At 44.1% G+C, this 12,956-nt stretch overlaps 1 protein-coding gene across 2 annotated transcripts in view; it reads left to right on the forward strand.

Moving 5' to 3' along the window:
* The window catches only part of C2CD3 (C2 domain containing 3 centriole elongation regulator), a 429,817-nt gene that overhangs the window by 242,031 nt on the left and 174,830 nt on the right, over positions 1-12,956 (forward strand). For both annotated transcript variants that reach the window (XM_029602105.1, XM_029602106.1), the window contains exons 23-24: positions 3,301-3,921; positions 9,088-9,420. In XM_029602105.1, the coding sequence (XP_029457965.1) occupies positions 3,301-3,921; positions 9,088-9,420 (954 nt within the window). The remainder of the gene's footprint in view (positions 1-3,300; positions 3,922-9,087; positions 9,421-12,956) is intronic.

A 12,956-nucleotide genomic window follows, 5' to 3' on the forward strand; every position in this document is an offset into this window, starting at 1 on the left:
AGTGGAAAAGTTATGGAGGATGATATTCAAAAGCCATTTAGGCAGATATCTCAAAAGCTATCTTTGTAAATGCAAAATAGGCATATTCAGCCACTTATCCAGCTATAATTTTTCTGAATAAAAAAGGGGCTTTTCAGAGGCATTCTGGTGAGAGGTTGAGTTATCCAGTTAACTTAGCTGAATATCGCATATAACCAGCTAACTTAGCCCGGATAACTTTAGACCTGTTTCCAAGCTATCCAAGATACCCAGCTAAGTGGCACTGTCATTAGGAAGCAAAATCGAGTAACTAATAGGGGCCAGTCCACCCCCACACCCTAAATATCTTATAAAAGGCCCTGTTAGACATGTTCTCCTTACCCCCCCCAAACCTCTTAATCGAGTAGAGGCCCCCTGTCATGGATTTTTTAGTAAATGAAAAGAGCAGTCTGCTCTCTCCATCTTCCTTCCTTCCCATCCACTGAACTAAGAGGGACCCGAAGTGGACACTGAAATAGGAAGTCCTGCACATGCTCAGTAGAAAGTTAAGAGAGTTTTGGAGCTTTTGCTTTACAGCTCCAACCCAAGGCTGTGTCCGAGGCCACCCATGCATGGGAGCTCAGTTTCCTGCTATCCTCCTGATAACACTTGTTACAGGTAAGCAATTCTGCTTTATCTGCATGCCTTCGAAAAGTAACTTGCATGATTTTGGTTATATTCCTTCCTCTTTAGACCTTTCATTTTAAAGCAGGGGTCGGGAACCCATGGCTCGCAAGCCAGATATGGCTCTTTTGAGGGCTGCATCTGGCTCGCAGACAAGTGTTGCCACACTTTCCCGCTGACCCAGCTGCTCCCCGATCCTCCTCCGCCCGGGCTTAAAATGCTGTCAGCCCGGGCGGAACACGGCAGGACAGCTGGAGTCAGCGGCACCGGCGTGCTCTCTTCTTCCCGCCCCCCCCCCCCCCCCCCGCAGCCCAGAAGAGGAAGTGGAGAGTATCGGGTGCGTGCACGGCAAGAAGAGGCCACGCTAGTGCGCTCGGCATCGGCCCGAAGAAAAGAAGACTGCAGCGCGGCTCGGAGGAAAATGAAGAGGTTAGCTCTTCATTTTCAGCCCTCGCGGAGGCGGAGTCCCATCGGCCACGGTTGAACCTCTTCATTTTCCTCCGAGCCGCGCTGCAGTCTTCTTTTCTTTGGGCCGATGCCGAGCGCACTAGCGTGGCCTCTTCTTGCCGCGCACACACCCGATACTCTCCACTTCCTCTTCCGGGCCGCAGGGGGGGGGGGGCTTTGTGTGTGTGAGAGAGATTGCATGTATGTGAATGATTGAGAGCCTGTACATGTGAAAGAGAGTATGTCTGTGATTGAGAGCCTGCCTGTGAGAGAGAGAGAGAGCATGAATGTAAGTTTACTATTGGGAACCTGTGTGTGTAAGTTTGTGATTGAAAACCTGTTTGTGTGAAAGAGTATGTGTGTATGATTGAGATCCTTTGTGTGTGAGAGAAATCATGTGTATGTATGATTAAGAGCCTGTGTGTATAAGTAAGAGAGAGATCATGTGTGTCTGTGTGTGATTGAGAGCTGGTTTAGGTGATGGAGCATGTGAGTATGTGATTGAGAGCCTGTGTTTAAATGAGAGAGAGAGACCATGTGTGTCTGTGTGTGATTGAGAGCTGATTTAGGTGAGGGAGCATGTGAGTATGTGATTGAGAGCCTGTGTGTAAATGAGAGAAAGAGAGGACATGTTTGTAAGCATGTGAATGAGAGTCTGTGTGTGAGAGAAAAAGACTGCATGTATTTATGTGATTGAAAGCCTGTGTGTGTGTGTGTAAGCGTGAAAAGATAGACAGCATGTGTGTAAATGTGTAATTAAGAGCCTATATAAGTGAGAGAGAAAAAACATGTGTATATGTGAGTACTGAGAGCATGTGTGTATAGGTGTGTCATTGAGAGCCAGTGTGAGAGAGAGCGCTGGTATGTGACTGAGAGAGGAGAAAGTTCCAAGCAAACCACCCCACCTCCTGCTAATTCAGAACAATCTCAGGACACCTGGATATCAAACATTCCCAGGTATGCAGAGCAAAAAAAATTTTGTATCCTTATTATTTTTCATTACTGGGTCTTTGTGTCTGCTATTTTGAAATATTTTGTTGGTATCTGGAAATGTTTTATATGAGTTTTTAATTATTGGATATTCCACTCATCAGCTGTTTCGAAATATGTTCTTTTTGTTAGTACAGTTTTACTGCTGATGATTTTATATTTCTTGATTTGTTTTATAAGGATGGGTGATGTTTCTTTTTTCCTTTGTTACACTGCATACAGAGACTCTGGCTTGTTGCAGTTTCCAATTCAGTTTTTGTCTGCATGCTTCTTGTTATGCGTTTTGGTCTCTTTATTCTATGTTAGGTGAGGGACAGCACGTGATTCAGGTGAGGTTTTCTGCTGGCGTGTAGTTTCTGTGTAGGACTCTATAGCAGCCTGACTTGGTCCGTTTTCCTAATAGGAGATGTATTGGTGTCTTAAGGCCTGGTGTAATATTTTCAGAGACTTATTGTACTTTAAAAGTGTGATCTTACATAAAATGCACACATTTACTTGTATTTAGTTTTAAACATATTGTATGGCTCTCATGGAATTACATTTTAAAATATGTGGCGTTTATGGCTCTCTCAGCCAAAAAGGTTCCTGACCCCTGTTTTAAAGGGATATTTTCCGAGCTTAAAACTTGGTAAACAAGAAGTATTGAAGATTTTATAAAGATTTTCAGGAACATTAGAAGTTGTGTTCCCATTTTGCATCACCACATAAAGGGGGGAATTTTCAAAGGTGTTTTAACAGATAAAGAAGTATTTATCCAGAAAAATTTCCCCTTTGAGAATTTCCTCACGCTCTCTGTATGGGGAAAAGTGCTGTCCACAGTGAGCTCAAGGGTTTTTCCAAAAGTACATGCAGGGATTTAATTTTGAAAACCCCGCATATACTTTTCTTTGCATACAGGGGGAAAGGGTATTGGTTTTCAAATTTTTTTTTTTACCCATATAAAAACTTCTAAATATTACCTCCTAAAAGAGCAGACATTTACGCTCCTAGAAAATATAATAGGTAGGGTGCCAAATAAATAGGTCGGACTGTCATAAGAATACCTAAGGTTTGGACAGAGAAGGAAGAGGTACATGTATTTCACCTACTTTTCTTCTCTTTTGCATGCTGATAAGTCAAGTAAAACTGAATGTTCTCATTGTTGGTTTGACAACCGGTACCTTTTGATTGCTATGTTCTTTTCCCAAAGGCACAGAATTATGATCTGATTTTTTTTTCAAGGTATTACTGGGTGGTATCCAGTAACTCTGGTGCAAGAATTGATGCCTCCTCACAATGAGAGTGTAATGCAAACTATAGTGGGAGGACTGGAACTCTCCGTTGCCTTTGTTCATCACATGGATAGAGAACGTGTCATGGAGGCAGCAAGAACATTGGGCTGGCATGAGGTGAAACCTCACGAAGATAATGCAGACAACACAGATGAGCGGCAAGAAAAAGGAGACCTGTTGACCTGCACAATTTCCATCCCAAGGGTGTGGCTACCTGTGCATTGTCTGCTGTTTGCAGGTCAGGAACGCATCCATAAGACTACCTACTGTTACCTGAGGTACACACTGTACAGTTATGATCCAGTCTGGTCTTCGCTCAAGAGACCAAGGTTTACTGAAGATGAAAAGCAAGGCACTGTGAAGTTTGATCTGGTTAAATCCTCGAAGCTTACAAGGCATTCACAGTTGCTGTGCTATCTACGTGAGGAGAAGCTAGAAATCCAGGTGTGGCGGGCTTATGGGAAGGACACAAATGAGGAAAGGCCTCTAGATTCTGATCGTCTCATTGGCTGTGCTTACATAGACCTTGCAGCTCTTGGAGAGAGATCATCAAGATCACTAACAGTTAGTGGTAAGTGAAGTGTGGTTTGTCTACAAATTCTTTGGTCTTGTTTGAAAAAGGAAACTTTTAAATTTATTCGTTCTTGTCCTCTGAGTCCAACCTACTTTGTCATATCTGTATGACTATGAACCTCTATGCGACTTCATCCTCCAGCAGTTTGCGCTTCACAGTGAGAATGGAAGAAGCATAGACCTGTCACCACTACAAATAACTTCTTAAACCTTATGTTCATCTGCATTGACATGATTGGGTAGGCTGCCTACAAAATAGTCAAAATGATCCATGCTTACTGCCAAACTTGAACCAGCCAGCATATGACATCATTGCTTAGTCTACTGCATTACACATTGTACTCAATTGGATTTTGGAACTCAGCTTTATCTTGGTTTCTTCTTACCTTTCCTACATACGTTTATTGTATCCTCTGCTGGTTCAATAAAAGCTTTGATTCCACTATCAGTCCCAAATCTCAGCCTGCATGTCTGATATAGCTGTTTGGATGTCCCACTGCCTCCTTAAATTTAACATGGCTACGAATTAATGTCTTGTCTTTCTCCGCAAACCCATTTCCCCTGGTCTCTTTCTCTCTCTCCCTCTCTCTCCGGATGCTGCACTCATCCTCCTGGTTCCCTTGGCCCATAACCTTGGGATCATCTTTGATGCCTCTCTCTCCTTCTCTGTACACATCCAAAACACTGCTAAAGCATTTTTACCTCTATAACATTGCAAAAATCCAACCCTTCCTCTCTGAGCATGCTACCAAAATGCTCATCTACTCTTATCACCTTCTCCCTTCTGCTTACACTACTATAACGTGCTCTTTGCCAGTCTCTTACTGAACTATATTTCTATCTTTCTCCACTGCAATTTTTTCATAATTTAGTTGCATGACTTATTCCTTCAGCATCACTATGTTAAAGGGCAGCAGAATGTCTTTTTGGTTGAGGTGGCCAACCAAACTCCGCCCCTAGCTCCACTCCCAGATCTGCCTCCACTCACACTGCCAATTTATTACTTTACATTTTCATTTAGTCGTTGTTTCTTACATACTTTCTTCGAATAAATCATGGAGTATAATTATTCATGCTAAAAAACCAGAGTTTCTCAGCATTCAGACAGGTTAATCCACGACCCGTGGTTATGCATCTCTACCAGCAGATGGAGATGGAGCAAAGCTGACGTCATGATATATATATCCCTGCTCTGATATCAGCCCGCCTGTATTATCTGTCTCCAGCAGAAGGTGGATATGCATTTCCCTCCTGGAGATTGCTTGTTTAAAAAAAAAAAAAAGAGAAGAATTGTTCACTTACTGCTTCTCCTGAAGTGATACCTTGTGGTCCCTCCCTCAGTCGAGTGCCTTGGTCCTGTAGCCAGTTTTCCTGCGTGGAATTAACTGCCAGGGGAGAATCAGCTGAGAGGCTAGTGGGTACAGGAAGCTGAGCGCAACGGTGAAGGCATTAGCTCTCTCCCTCTGCAGCCTAGATCTTTTTCCTGGGTAGTAGTTGGCGCTACAGGAGGTCCGGAGGAAGACCGTGTAGGGTGCCAATACCGTGAGTCTAGAGACAACTTCTGTGAGAAGCCCAGAGAGAGAGGGCATGGAAAGGCGAGCAAAGATGCCATGGAGAGCCCATAGAGTAGCACTGCAGAGACTCCAGTGAGTGAGGCTGCAGAGGAGCCAGCAACCGGCATGGCTGGTGACCAGAGTATACAGAGGTGGAAAATGCAGAGAGCCCAAGGAGAGGTGCTGCAGAGTGAACAGAGGAGGAAACTGCGGAGAGCCCAGAGGGAGGCAATGTGCAGACTCCAGCTACTGAGGATACAGAGGAACCAAGGAGGGGCTCTACATCAGAGATACTAGATGCCAGGAAGTGGGTGCAGCTGGTTAAAGAGGAACCAGCATTGGTAGTTTCCCAGTCAGTCTATAAAGCTCCATCGTGGTGGAATTCAAAACTGGAGCCAGCAAAGAACTTAAAGGCTGGGGATGTGCACTGCGTGAATGGCACACTGGCTGGTGGTTGTGACGCTGTTGAGGGTAACCCTAGGAAATGGGGGTGAGCATGTCACAAAGTCCCCATTCCCAAGTGTAGCTGGTGGGAAGCCAGAGGAAGGGGGAATGGAATGTCTTGGACTCTCCTGGATGGTATCCAGGAGGGCATAGGAACGCTTGGCCCATCAGGTCCAAGTTGAGGGGAGGGGTATGTGAGGCAGTGCCTCTACTGTTCCCCTGTTTACCTGTGCAGGACCAGGCTAGACGCTTGTTCCGCCTTAAATTGCTTAAGGAGAGTATGCTCTGTGGACTGGATCCTGCAGGGCAGGTGGGGCTCAGAGGGCATAACCAGAGACTGGGGAATAAGAGCTGGGATCCAGGTGGGGATAACCAGGCCAGGCCTGAGGTCTCCAGAAGGAAGGCAGCTCCTGTCCCGTAACACTGTCCAAACTCTGAGCTGAGATGAAGCTGAACTATGAGTACTGAGGGAAGCAGTACTGAACTGGAAGTAAAGAGAGTCCATTGTTTTGAAGGGAAGACAGACTACTGTTGTGCATATGTGAAGCTATAATAAAGATAAGTGTTTTAAGAAAGGCTGGAGTCACCGCTCATTCGCACTGTTTCCTGTTATTGAGCACTTGAGTGGTTGTCTGTTAATGGTTATAATCAAGTATTGCTAGTTTGCCCACAGTTGGCTTTTGCAGAGAATTCGTTAGCTTTGCTCCATCTCCATCTGCTGGTAGAGGTGCATAACCATTGGATTAACCTGGCTTCACTAAACAAAAGGAAATGATCAGGTAAGTAGTAATTTCTCAGTGGTAAAGGAGAAGACGACAAAAACATTACTAATAGAAGTGTCAGTACTAAGTGACTATTCTGCTCATCCAGTTCAGATGCATGGGTTATGCTCACCGACCAGCAGGTTGGAGATAGAGACTAGCAGGTTTGCTGAAGTTGCTCCTTATATGCATCTGTGCCTACTTCAGCCTGCCGGTATTCTCTGTCTCCTGCAGACGGTGAGCAAGCTGTGGACTAATACCTGATATGCTGAATAGGAAAAGAACTTTCGGAGGCAGCTCCTGAGATGGAAGATTATTTCTCTCTCACTCACTGAGCACAGCCTCGGGACATAAAAAAAAAAAAAAAGTGGCAGCTCCTGAGGTGAAAGCCTTGTGCTCCCTCCCTCAGTTGAGAGCAGTGTCTATTCCAGGGGGCTTCTAGGGCTCTTATTCCAGGCCTCTCTCCCCCACCTTCAATTCCCTTCTCTCTAGTTTTTCTATTTTTAAGGGGTGCTTCTCCTTTAAATTCTTTCGTTCTGAAGGGAGGCACAATAAAGTGTTTAAAAAAAAAAATAGGTAGAGACTCAGTGAAAGGAGAAGGGAATAGGCTGAAAACCATACTCTGGGAATTTGAAAGCATTATCCAGACTCACGGGTGAGTCGCTAAGAGGTTTTATTTTTGGCACAGTTCTTTTTTTCAGGGAGTCGGAAATATGAGGGGTCATAATAGCAGCAGAGCGCAGGAAGAAAACTGCACACTTTTCTGCTTGTAACATTAGGAAGATTCAGTCAGGGGGAAGTGACAAAAAGTGCCGCGATTGTACCAGAGTCTGGAGGGACCTGAAGGGCACTGAATTTCTCTCAGCATTAAGACAATTTCTGTTTTATACACCATTCCCTTCCTAATAATTCCTAACATTTTGTTTGCTTTTTTGACCGCCACATCTAACTGAGCTCACGATTTCAATGTAATATGAACTGATACCCAGATCTTTTTCCTCGGTGGTAACTCCTAAAATGCAACCTAACATCTTGTAACTACAGAATGGGATATTTACCCCATGTGCATCATTTTGCACTTGTCCATGTTAAATTTCATCTGCCATATGGATGCTCAATCTTCCAGTTTCACAAGATCCTGCTGCAATTTATCATAATCTGCTTGTGATTTAACTACTCTGAATCATTTTGTGCATTCTGCAAGTTTGATTACCTCACTCATCGTACCTCTTTCAGATCATTTATAAGCATCAGTCCAAATACATAATCCTTGAGGCATTCCACTGTTTACCTTTTTCCACTGAGAAAACAGATCATTTAATAATCCTACTCTGTTTCCTATCTTTTAACCAGTTTGCAGTTCACAAAAGACATTTCCTCCTAGTCCATGACTTTTTAGTTTTCTTAGAAGCCTCTCATAAGGGAATTTGTTAAATGCCTTCTAAAAATCCAAATACATCACATCTACCTGTTCACCTTTATCCACATGTTTATTCACCTCTTCAAAAAAATGTAGCAGAATTGTGAGACAAGACTTCCCTTGGGTAAATCCATGCTGGCTGTGTCCCATTAAATCATGTCTGTCTATATGTTCTATTTATTTTATTCTTCATGATAGTTTCCACGGTCTTTCCCAGCATTGAAGTCAGACCCACGGGTCTATAGTTTCCCAGATCATCTCTGGAGCCCTTTTTATATATCGGGTTTACATTGGCCACCTTCCAGTCATCAGGTAGCTCGGATGATTTTAATGATAAGCTACAAATTACTTGTAATAGGTCTGAAATTTAGGCTCTGCCCACCCACCCCTTGGGCTCTTGTAAGATGATTAGTTAATAGACCATCAGTCTAGTGCTTTTCAAGATGTGGACACCTGTCTCGTAGAAACTGTATTGAGGCCATGGATTGGTTCACATAATCTGTTAAATAGCCTGGATCTGTTGTTACTACAAACTGACAGGCTAATTATGAGGAAAATGCATGCCAAAGGGGGCAGCTGGTTTTATAAACGTGTCCCTAGATTAATATGCCAGAAGTTCCTTGTTAAAGGTGTATAAATATTAATTTATCTAGCTGGTGCTCCTATGGTTGTGGTATGTTAGAAGAAGGTTAGGTAAATCATCAAAATATGTGGACAAGACAAAGACATCCTATTTTGTTTGAGACCAGTATGTGAACATCAAATCTTTTCTTCTTGGAATTCAGCTGTCAGAGGCTGGTGAGTGCTTAGAATTTCACCCTCTGTGCCAGAGATTGTGAGCAGAAGTGGGGGCACAGCACAGCTAAAAGCAAAATGAACCAGACAGGCAGTTTATTTGACACGTTTTTCTGTTCTAAGTTGTTGTCTTTAACAGTATATTTGTATTTTAATTACATACTGTGAGACTCTTTCTAATGCTGTTCCAGGTGTCTTTCCGCTGTTTAAGCGCAATGCCTCGGACCTTTCTGGGGCTGCAGTGCGGGTTCACGTTTCCCTTGCTCCTGCTCATCCCTGTGCAGCTTCTACTCACAGACTCAGTTACTCTGAGGATGTCAGCTGTAGTGAAGATGAGGTGAAGAGGAGCAGCCCTGGCCTTGGCGAGAAAGAAAAGCAAAGCTCAGCAAATCAGAGTACGCCAGAACCTGCCACACTCACTCCATTGCAAAGCACAGAACCCCAGGAGACTCCTGAAGCAGATTCAGAAAATACATTTGCCGTCAACGTTACAGTGGAAAGGGCGATGCATTTAAGTCTGAAAGGTAAGAACAGACCTTGTAATAATCTTTCATCTGTTATCTGGTGGAAAAATGTTATGTCTTCAGTAATTCTACCAATAATCATCAAATGATTTATACAACTGCATGTTTATGACACTGTATGAGAAAAAGATAAAGCAGGTAAAATATGCAAGGTACAGAAAGCTACACAAGGGTACTGAGTGCCACTGAGTGGTCGGTTGGAACTTTGAGAGAACCATGGTCTAAAGATTCTTGGTTAGAAGATTTCATAATGTGAGGTGAAGGAGTGAAAAGGGGAAGCAGATAGAGAGATAATTTGTGCCAAAGCAGATTAAGCCTACCCTGATTAAGTACACTGACTTCCGCAAGTATCTTGCCTACGCCTTGTATATTCCTGTAAATAGTCCGTTGCAGTTTTATTTATTGCTTTAATTCCTCCACCTCCTGCTCTTTGTATACTCCTCCTTGTTCGCCCTCCCCGTTCATTGTAATTTCTGCCTTTTAAGTTACATTGTAAACCGGTATGATGTATGCATACTAATACCGGTATATAAAAGTTTTTAAATAAATAAATCATGGAGACTGGAAAATGCTGAGAAGCTGAAGGGGCAGGAAGGAGAGAGGCCTATGTAGGACACACAATCCAGGAGGGCAGGGCTGAGGTGGGATATGATAGAAGTCTACAAAATCATGAAAGGACTTGAAAAAGTTAATGTAATCGGTTATTTACTCTCTCAGATAATAGAAGGACCAGGGAGAACACCGTGAAGTTAGCAAGTAGCTCATTTAAAACAAATTGAAGAAAATTCTTTTTCACTCAGCACATAGTTAAGCTCTGGAATTCATTGCCAGAGGATGTGGTTAGTGTAGTTAGTGTAACTGGGATTAAAAAAGGTTTGGATAAGTTCCTAGAGGAAAAATCCATAAACTGCTATGATGGTAATAAATAAGCAATAGTAGCCTGTGATCTATCTATTGTTTGGGTACTTGCCTGGTACTTGTGACTTGGATTGGTCACTGTTGGAGACAGGATGCTGGGCTTGATGGACCCTTGGTCTGATACAGTTTGGCATTTTCTTATGTTCTGTGTAGGCATTGTTCACAGCTGGGAGGAAATAATGGTCATTGCTCTAGGGCAGGGGTCGGGAACCCATGGCTCGCGAGCCAGATATGGCTCTTTTGAGGGCTGTATCTGGCTTGCAGACAAGTGTCGCCATACTTCGCGGTTCCCCGCTGACCCAGCTGCTCCCCGGTCCTCCGCCGCCCGGGCTTAAAATGCTGTCAGCCCGGGCGGAACGCGGCAGGGCAGCTGGAGTCAGCGGCACCGGCGTGCTCTCTTCTCCCCCCCCCCCCCCCCCGCGGCCCGGAAGAGGAAGTGGAGAGCATCGGGTGCCTGCGCGGGAAGAAGAGACCACACTAGCGTGGTCTCTTCTTCCGCGCAGGCACCCGATGCTCACCACTTCCTCTTCCGGGCCGCGGGGGGGAGGAGAAGAGAGCACGCCGACTGGAGTCATCCGGGTGCCTGCGCGGGAGTCATCGGGTGTCAGCCGGGTGCCAGCGCTGGAGTCATCGGGTGCCTGCGCGGGTCTTCCCGCGCAGGCACCCGATGCTCTCCACTTCCTCTTCCGGGCCGCGGGAAGAAGAGAGCACGCCGGTGCTCTCTTCTTCCCGCGGCCCGGAAGAGGAAGTGGAGAGCATCGGGTGCCTGCGCGGGAAGACCCGCGCATGCACGCTAGTGTCAGACGGGAAGAAGATTGCAGGGCGGCTCGGAGGAAAATGAAAATCTTCAACCGCGGCCGATGGGACTCCGCCTTCGCCTCCGCGAGGGCTGAAAATGAAGGAGGTTAGCGTTGGGAGGTGGCTGCTGCTGCCGCGCGTTCCCGGGGGGGGGGGGAAGGGGGAGAGAGAGAGTGAATGAATGAGCGAGCAAGCATGTGTGTTTGAGATCCTGTGTGTGTGAGTGAGAGATTGCATGTATGTGAATGATTGAGAGCCTGTATATGTGAAAGAGAGTATGTCTGTGATTGAGATCCTGCCTGTGAGAGAGAGAGCATGAATGTAAGTTTACCATTGGGAACCTGTATGTGTAAGTTTGTAATTGAAAACCTGTTTGTTTGAAAGAGTATGTGTGTATGATTGAGATCCTTTGTGTGTGAGAGAGATCATGTGTATGTATGATTAAGAGCCTGTGTGTATAAGTAAGAGAGAGATCATGTGTGTCTGTGTCTGATTGACAGCTGGTTTAGGTGATGGAGCATGTGAGTATGTGATTGAGAGCCTGTGTTTAAATGAGAGAGAGAGACCATGTGTGTCTGTGTGATTGAGAGCTGATTTAGGTGAGGGAGCATGTGAGTATGTGATTGAGAGCCTGTGTTTAAATGAGAGAGAGAGACCATGTGTGTATGTGTGTGATTGAGAGCTGATTTAGGTGAGGGAGCATGTGAGTATGTGATTGAGAGCCTGTGTGTAAATGAGAGAAAGAGAGGACATGTTTGTAAGCATGTGAATGAGAGTCTGTGTGTGAGAGAAAAAGACAGCATGTATTTATGTGATTGAAAGCCTGTGTGTGTGTAAGCGTGAAAAGATAGACAGCATGTGTGTAAATGTGTAATTAAGAGCCTATATAAGTGAGAGAGAAAAAACATTTGTATATGTGAGTGACTGAGAGCATGTGTGTATAGGTGTGTCATTGAGAGCCAGTGTGAGAGAGAGCGCTGGTATGTGACTGAGAGAGGAGAAAGTTCCAAGCAAACCACCCCACCTCCTGCTAATTCAGAACAATCTCAGGACACCTGGATATCAAACGTTCCCAGGTATGCAGAGCAAAAAAATTTTTGTATCCTTATTATTTTTCATTACTGGATCTTTGTGTCTGCTATTTTGAAATATTTTGTTGGTATCTGGAAATGTTTTATATGAGTTTTTAATTATTGGATATTCCACTCATCAGCTGTTTCGAAATATGTTCTTTTTGTTAGTACAGTTTTACTGCTGATGATTTTATATTTCTTGATTTGTTTTATAAGGATGTGTGATGTTTCTTTTTTCCTTTGTTACACTGCATACAGAGACTCTGGCTTGTTGCAGTTTCCAATTCAGTTTTTGTCTGCATGCTTCTTGTTATGCGTTTTGGTCTCTTTATTCTATGTTAGGTGAGGGACAGCACGTGATTCAGGTGAGGTTTTCTGCTGGCGTGTAGTTTCTGTGTAGGACTCTATAGCAGCCTGACTTGGTCCGTTTTCCTAATAGGAGATGTATTGGTGTCTTAAGTCCTGGTGTAATATTTTCAGAGACTTATTGTACTTTAAAAGTGTGATCTTACATAAAATGCACACATTTACTTGTATTTAGTTTTAAACATATTGTATGGCTCTCATGGAATTACATTTTAAAATATGTGGCGTTTATGGCTCTCTCAGCCAAAAAGGTTCCTGACCCCTGCTCTAGGGTGACATCTAATGGCCTGTATCACAAACTGTTCCCTAGGGCTTGATGCATAGCAATGGTTACAGCATACCAGATAATACACCTGTCAGAAACACAAATTAAAATTAACA

This window comes from Rhinatrema bivittatum, chromosome 5, assembly GCF_901001135.1.
Source record: "Rhinatrema bivittatum chromosome 5, aRhiBiv1.1, whole genome shotgun sequence".
NCBI lineage: Eukaryota > Metazoa > Chordata > Amphibia > Gymnophiona > Rhinatrematidae > Rhinatrema > Rhinatrema bivittatum.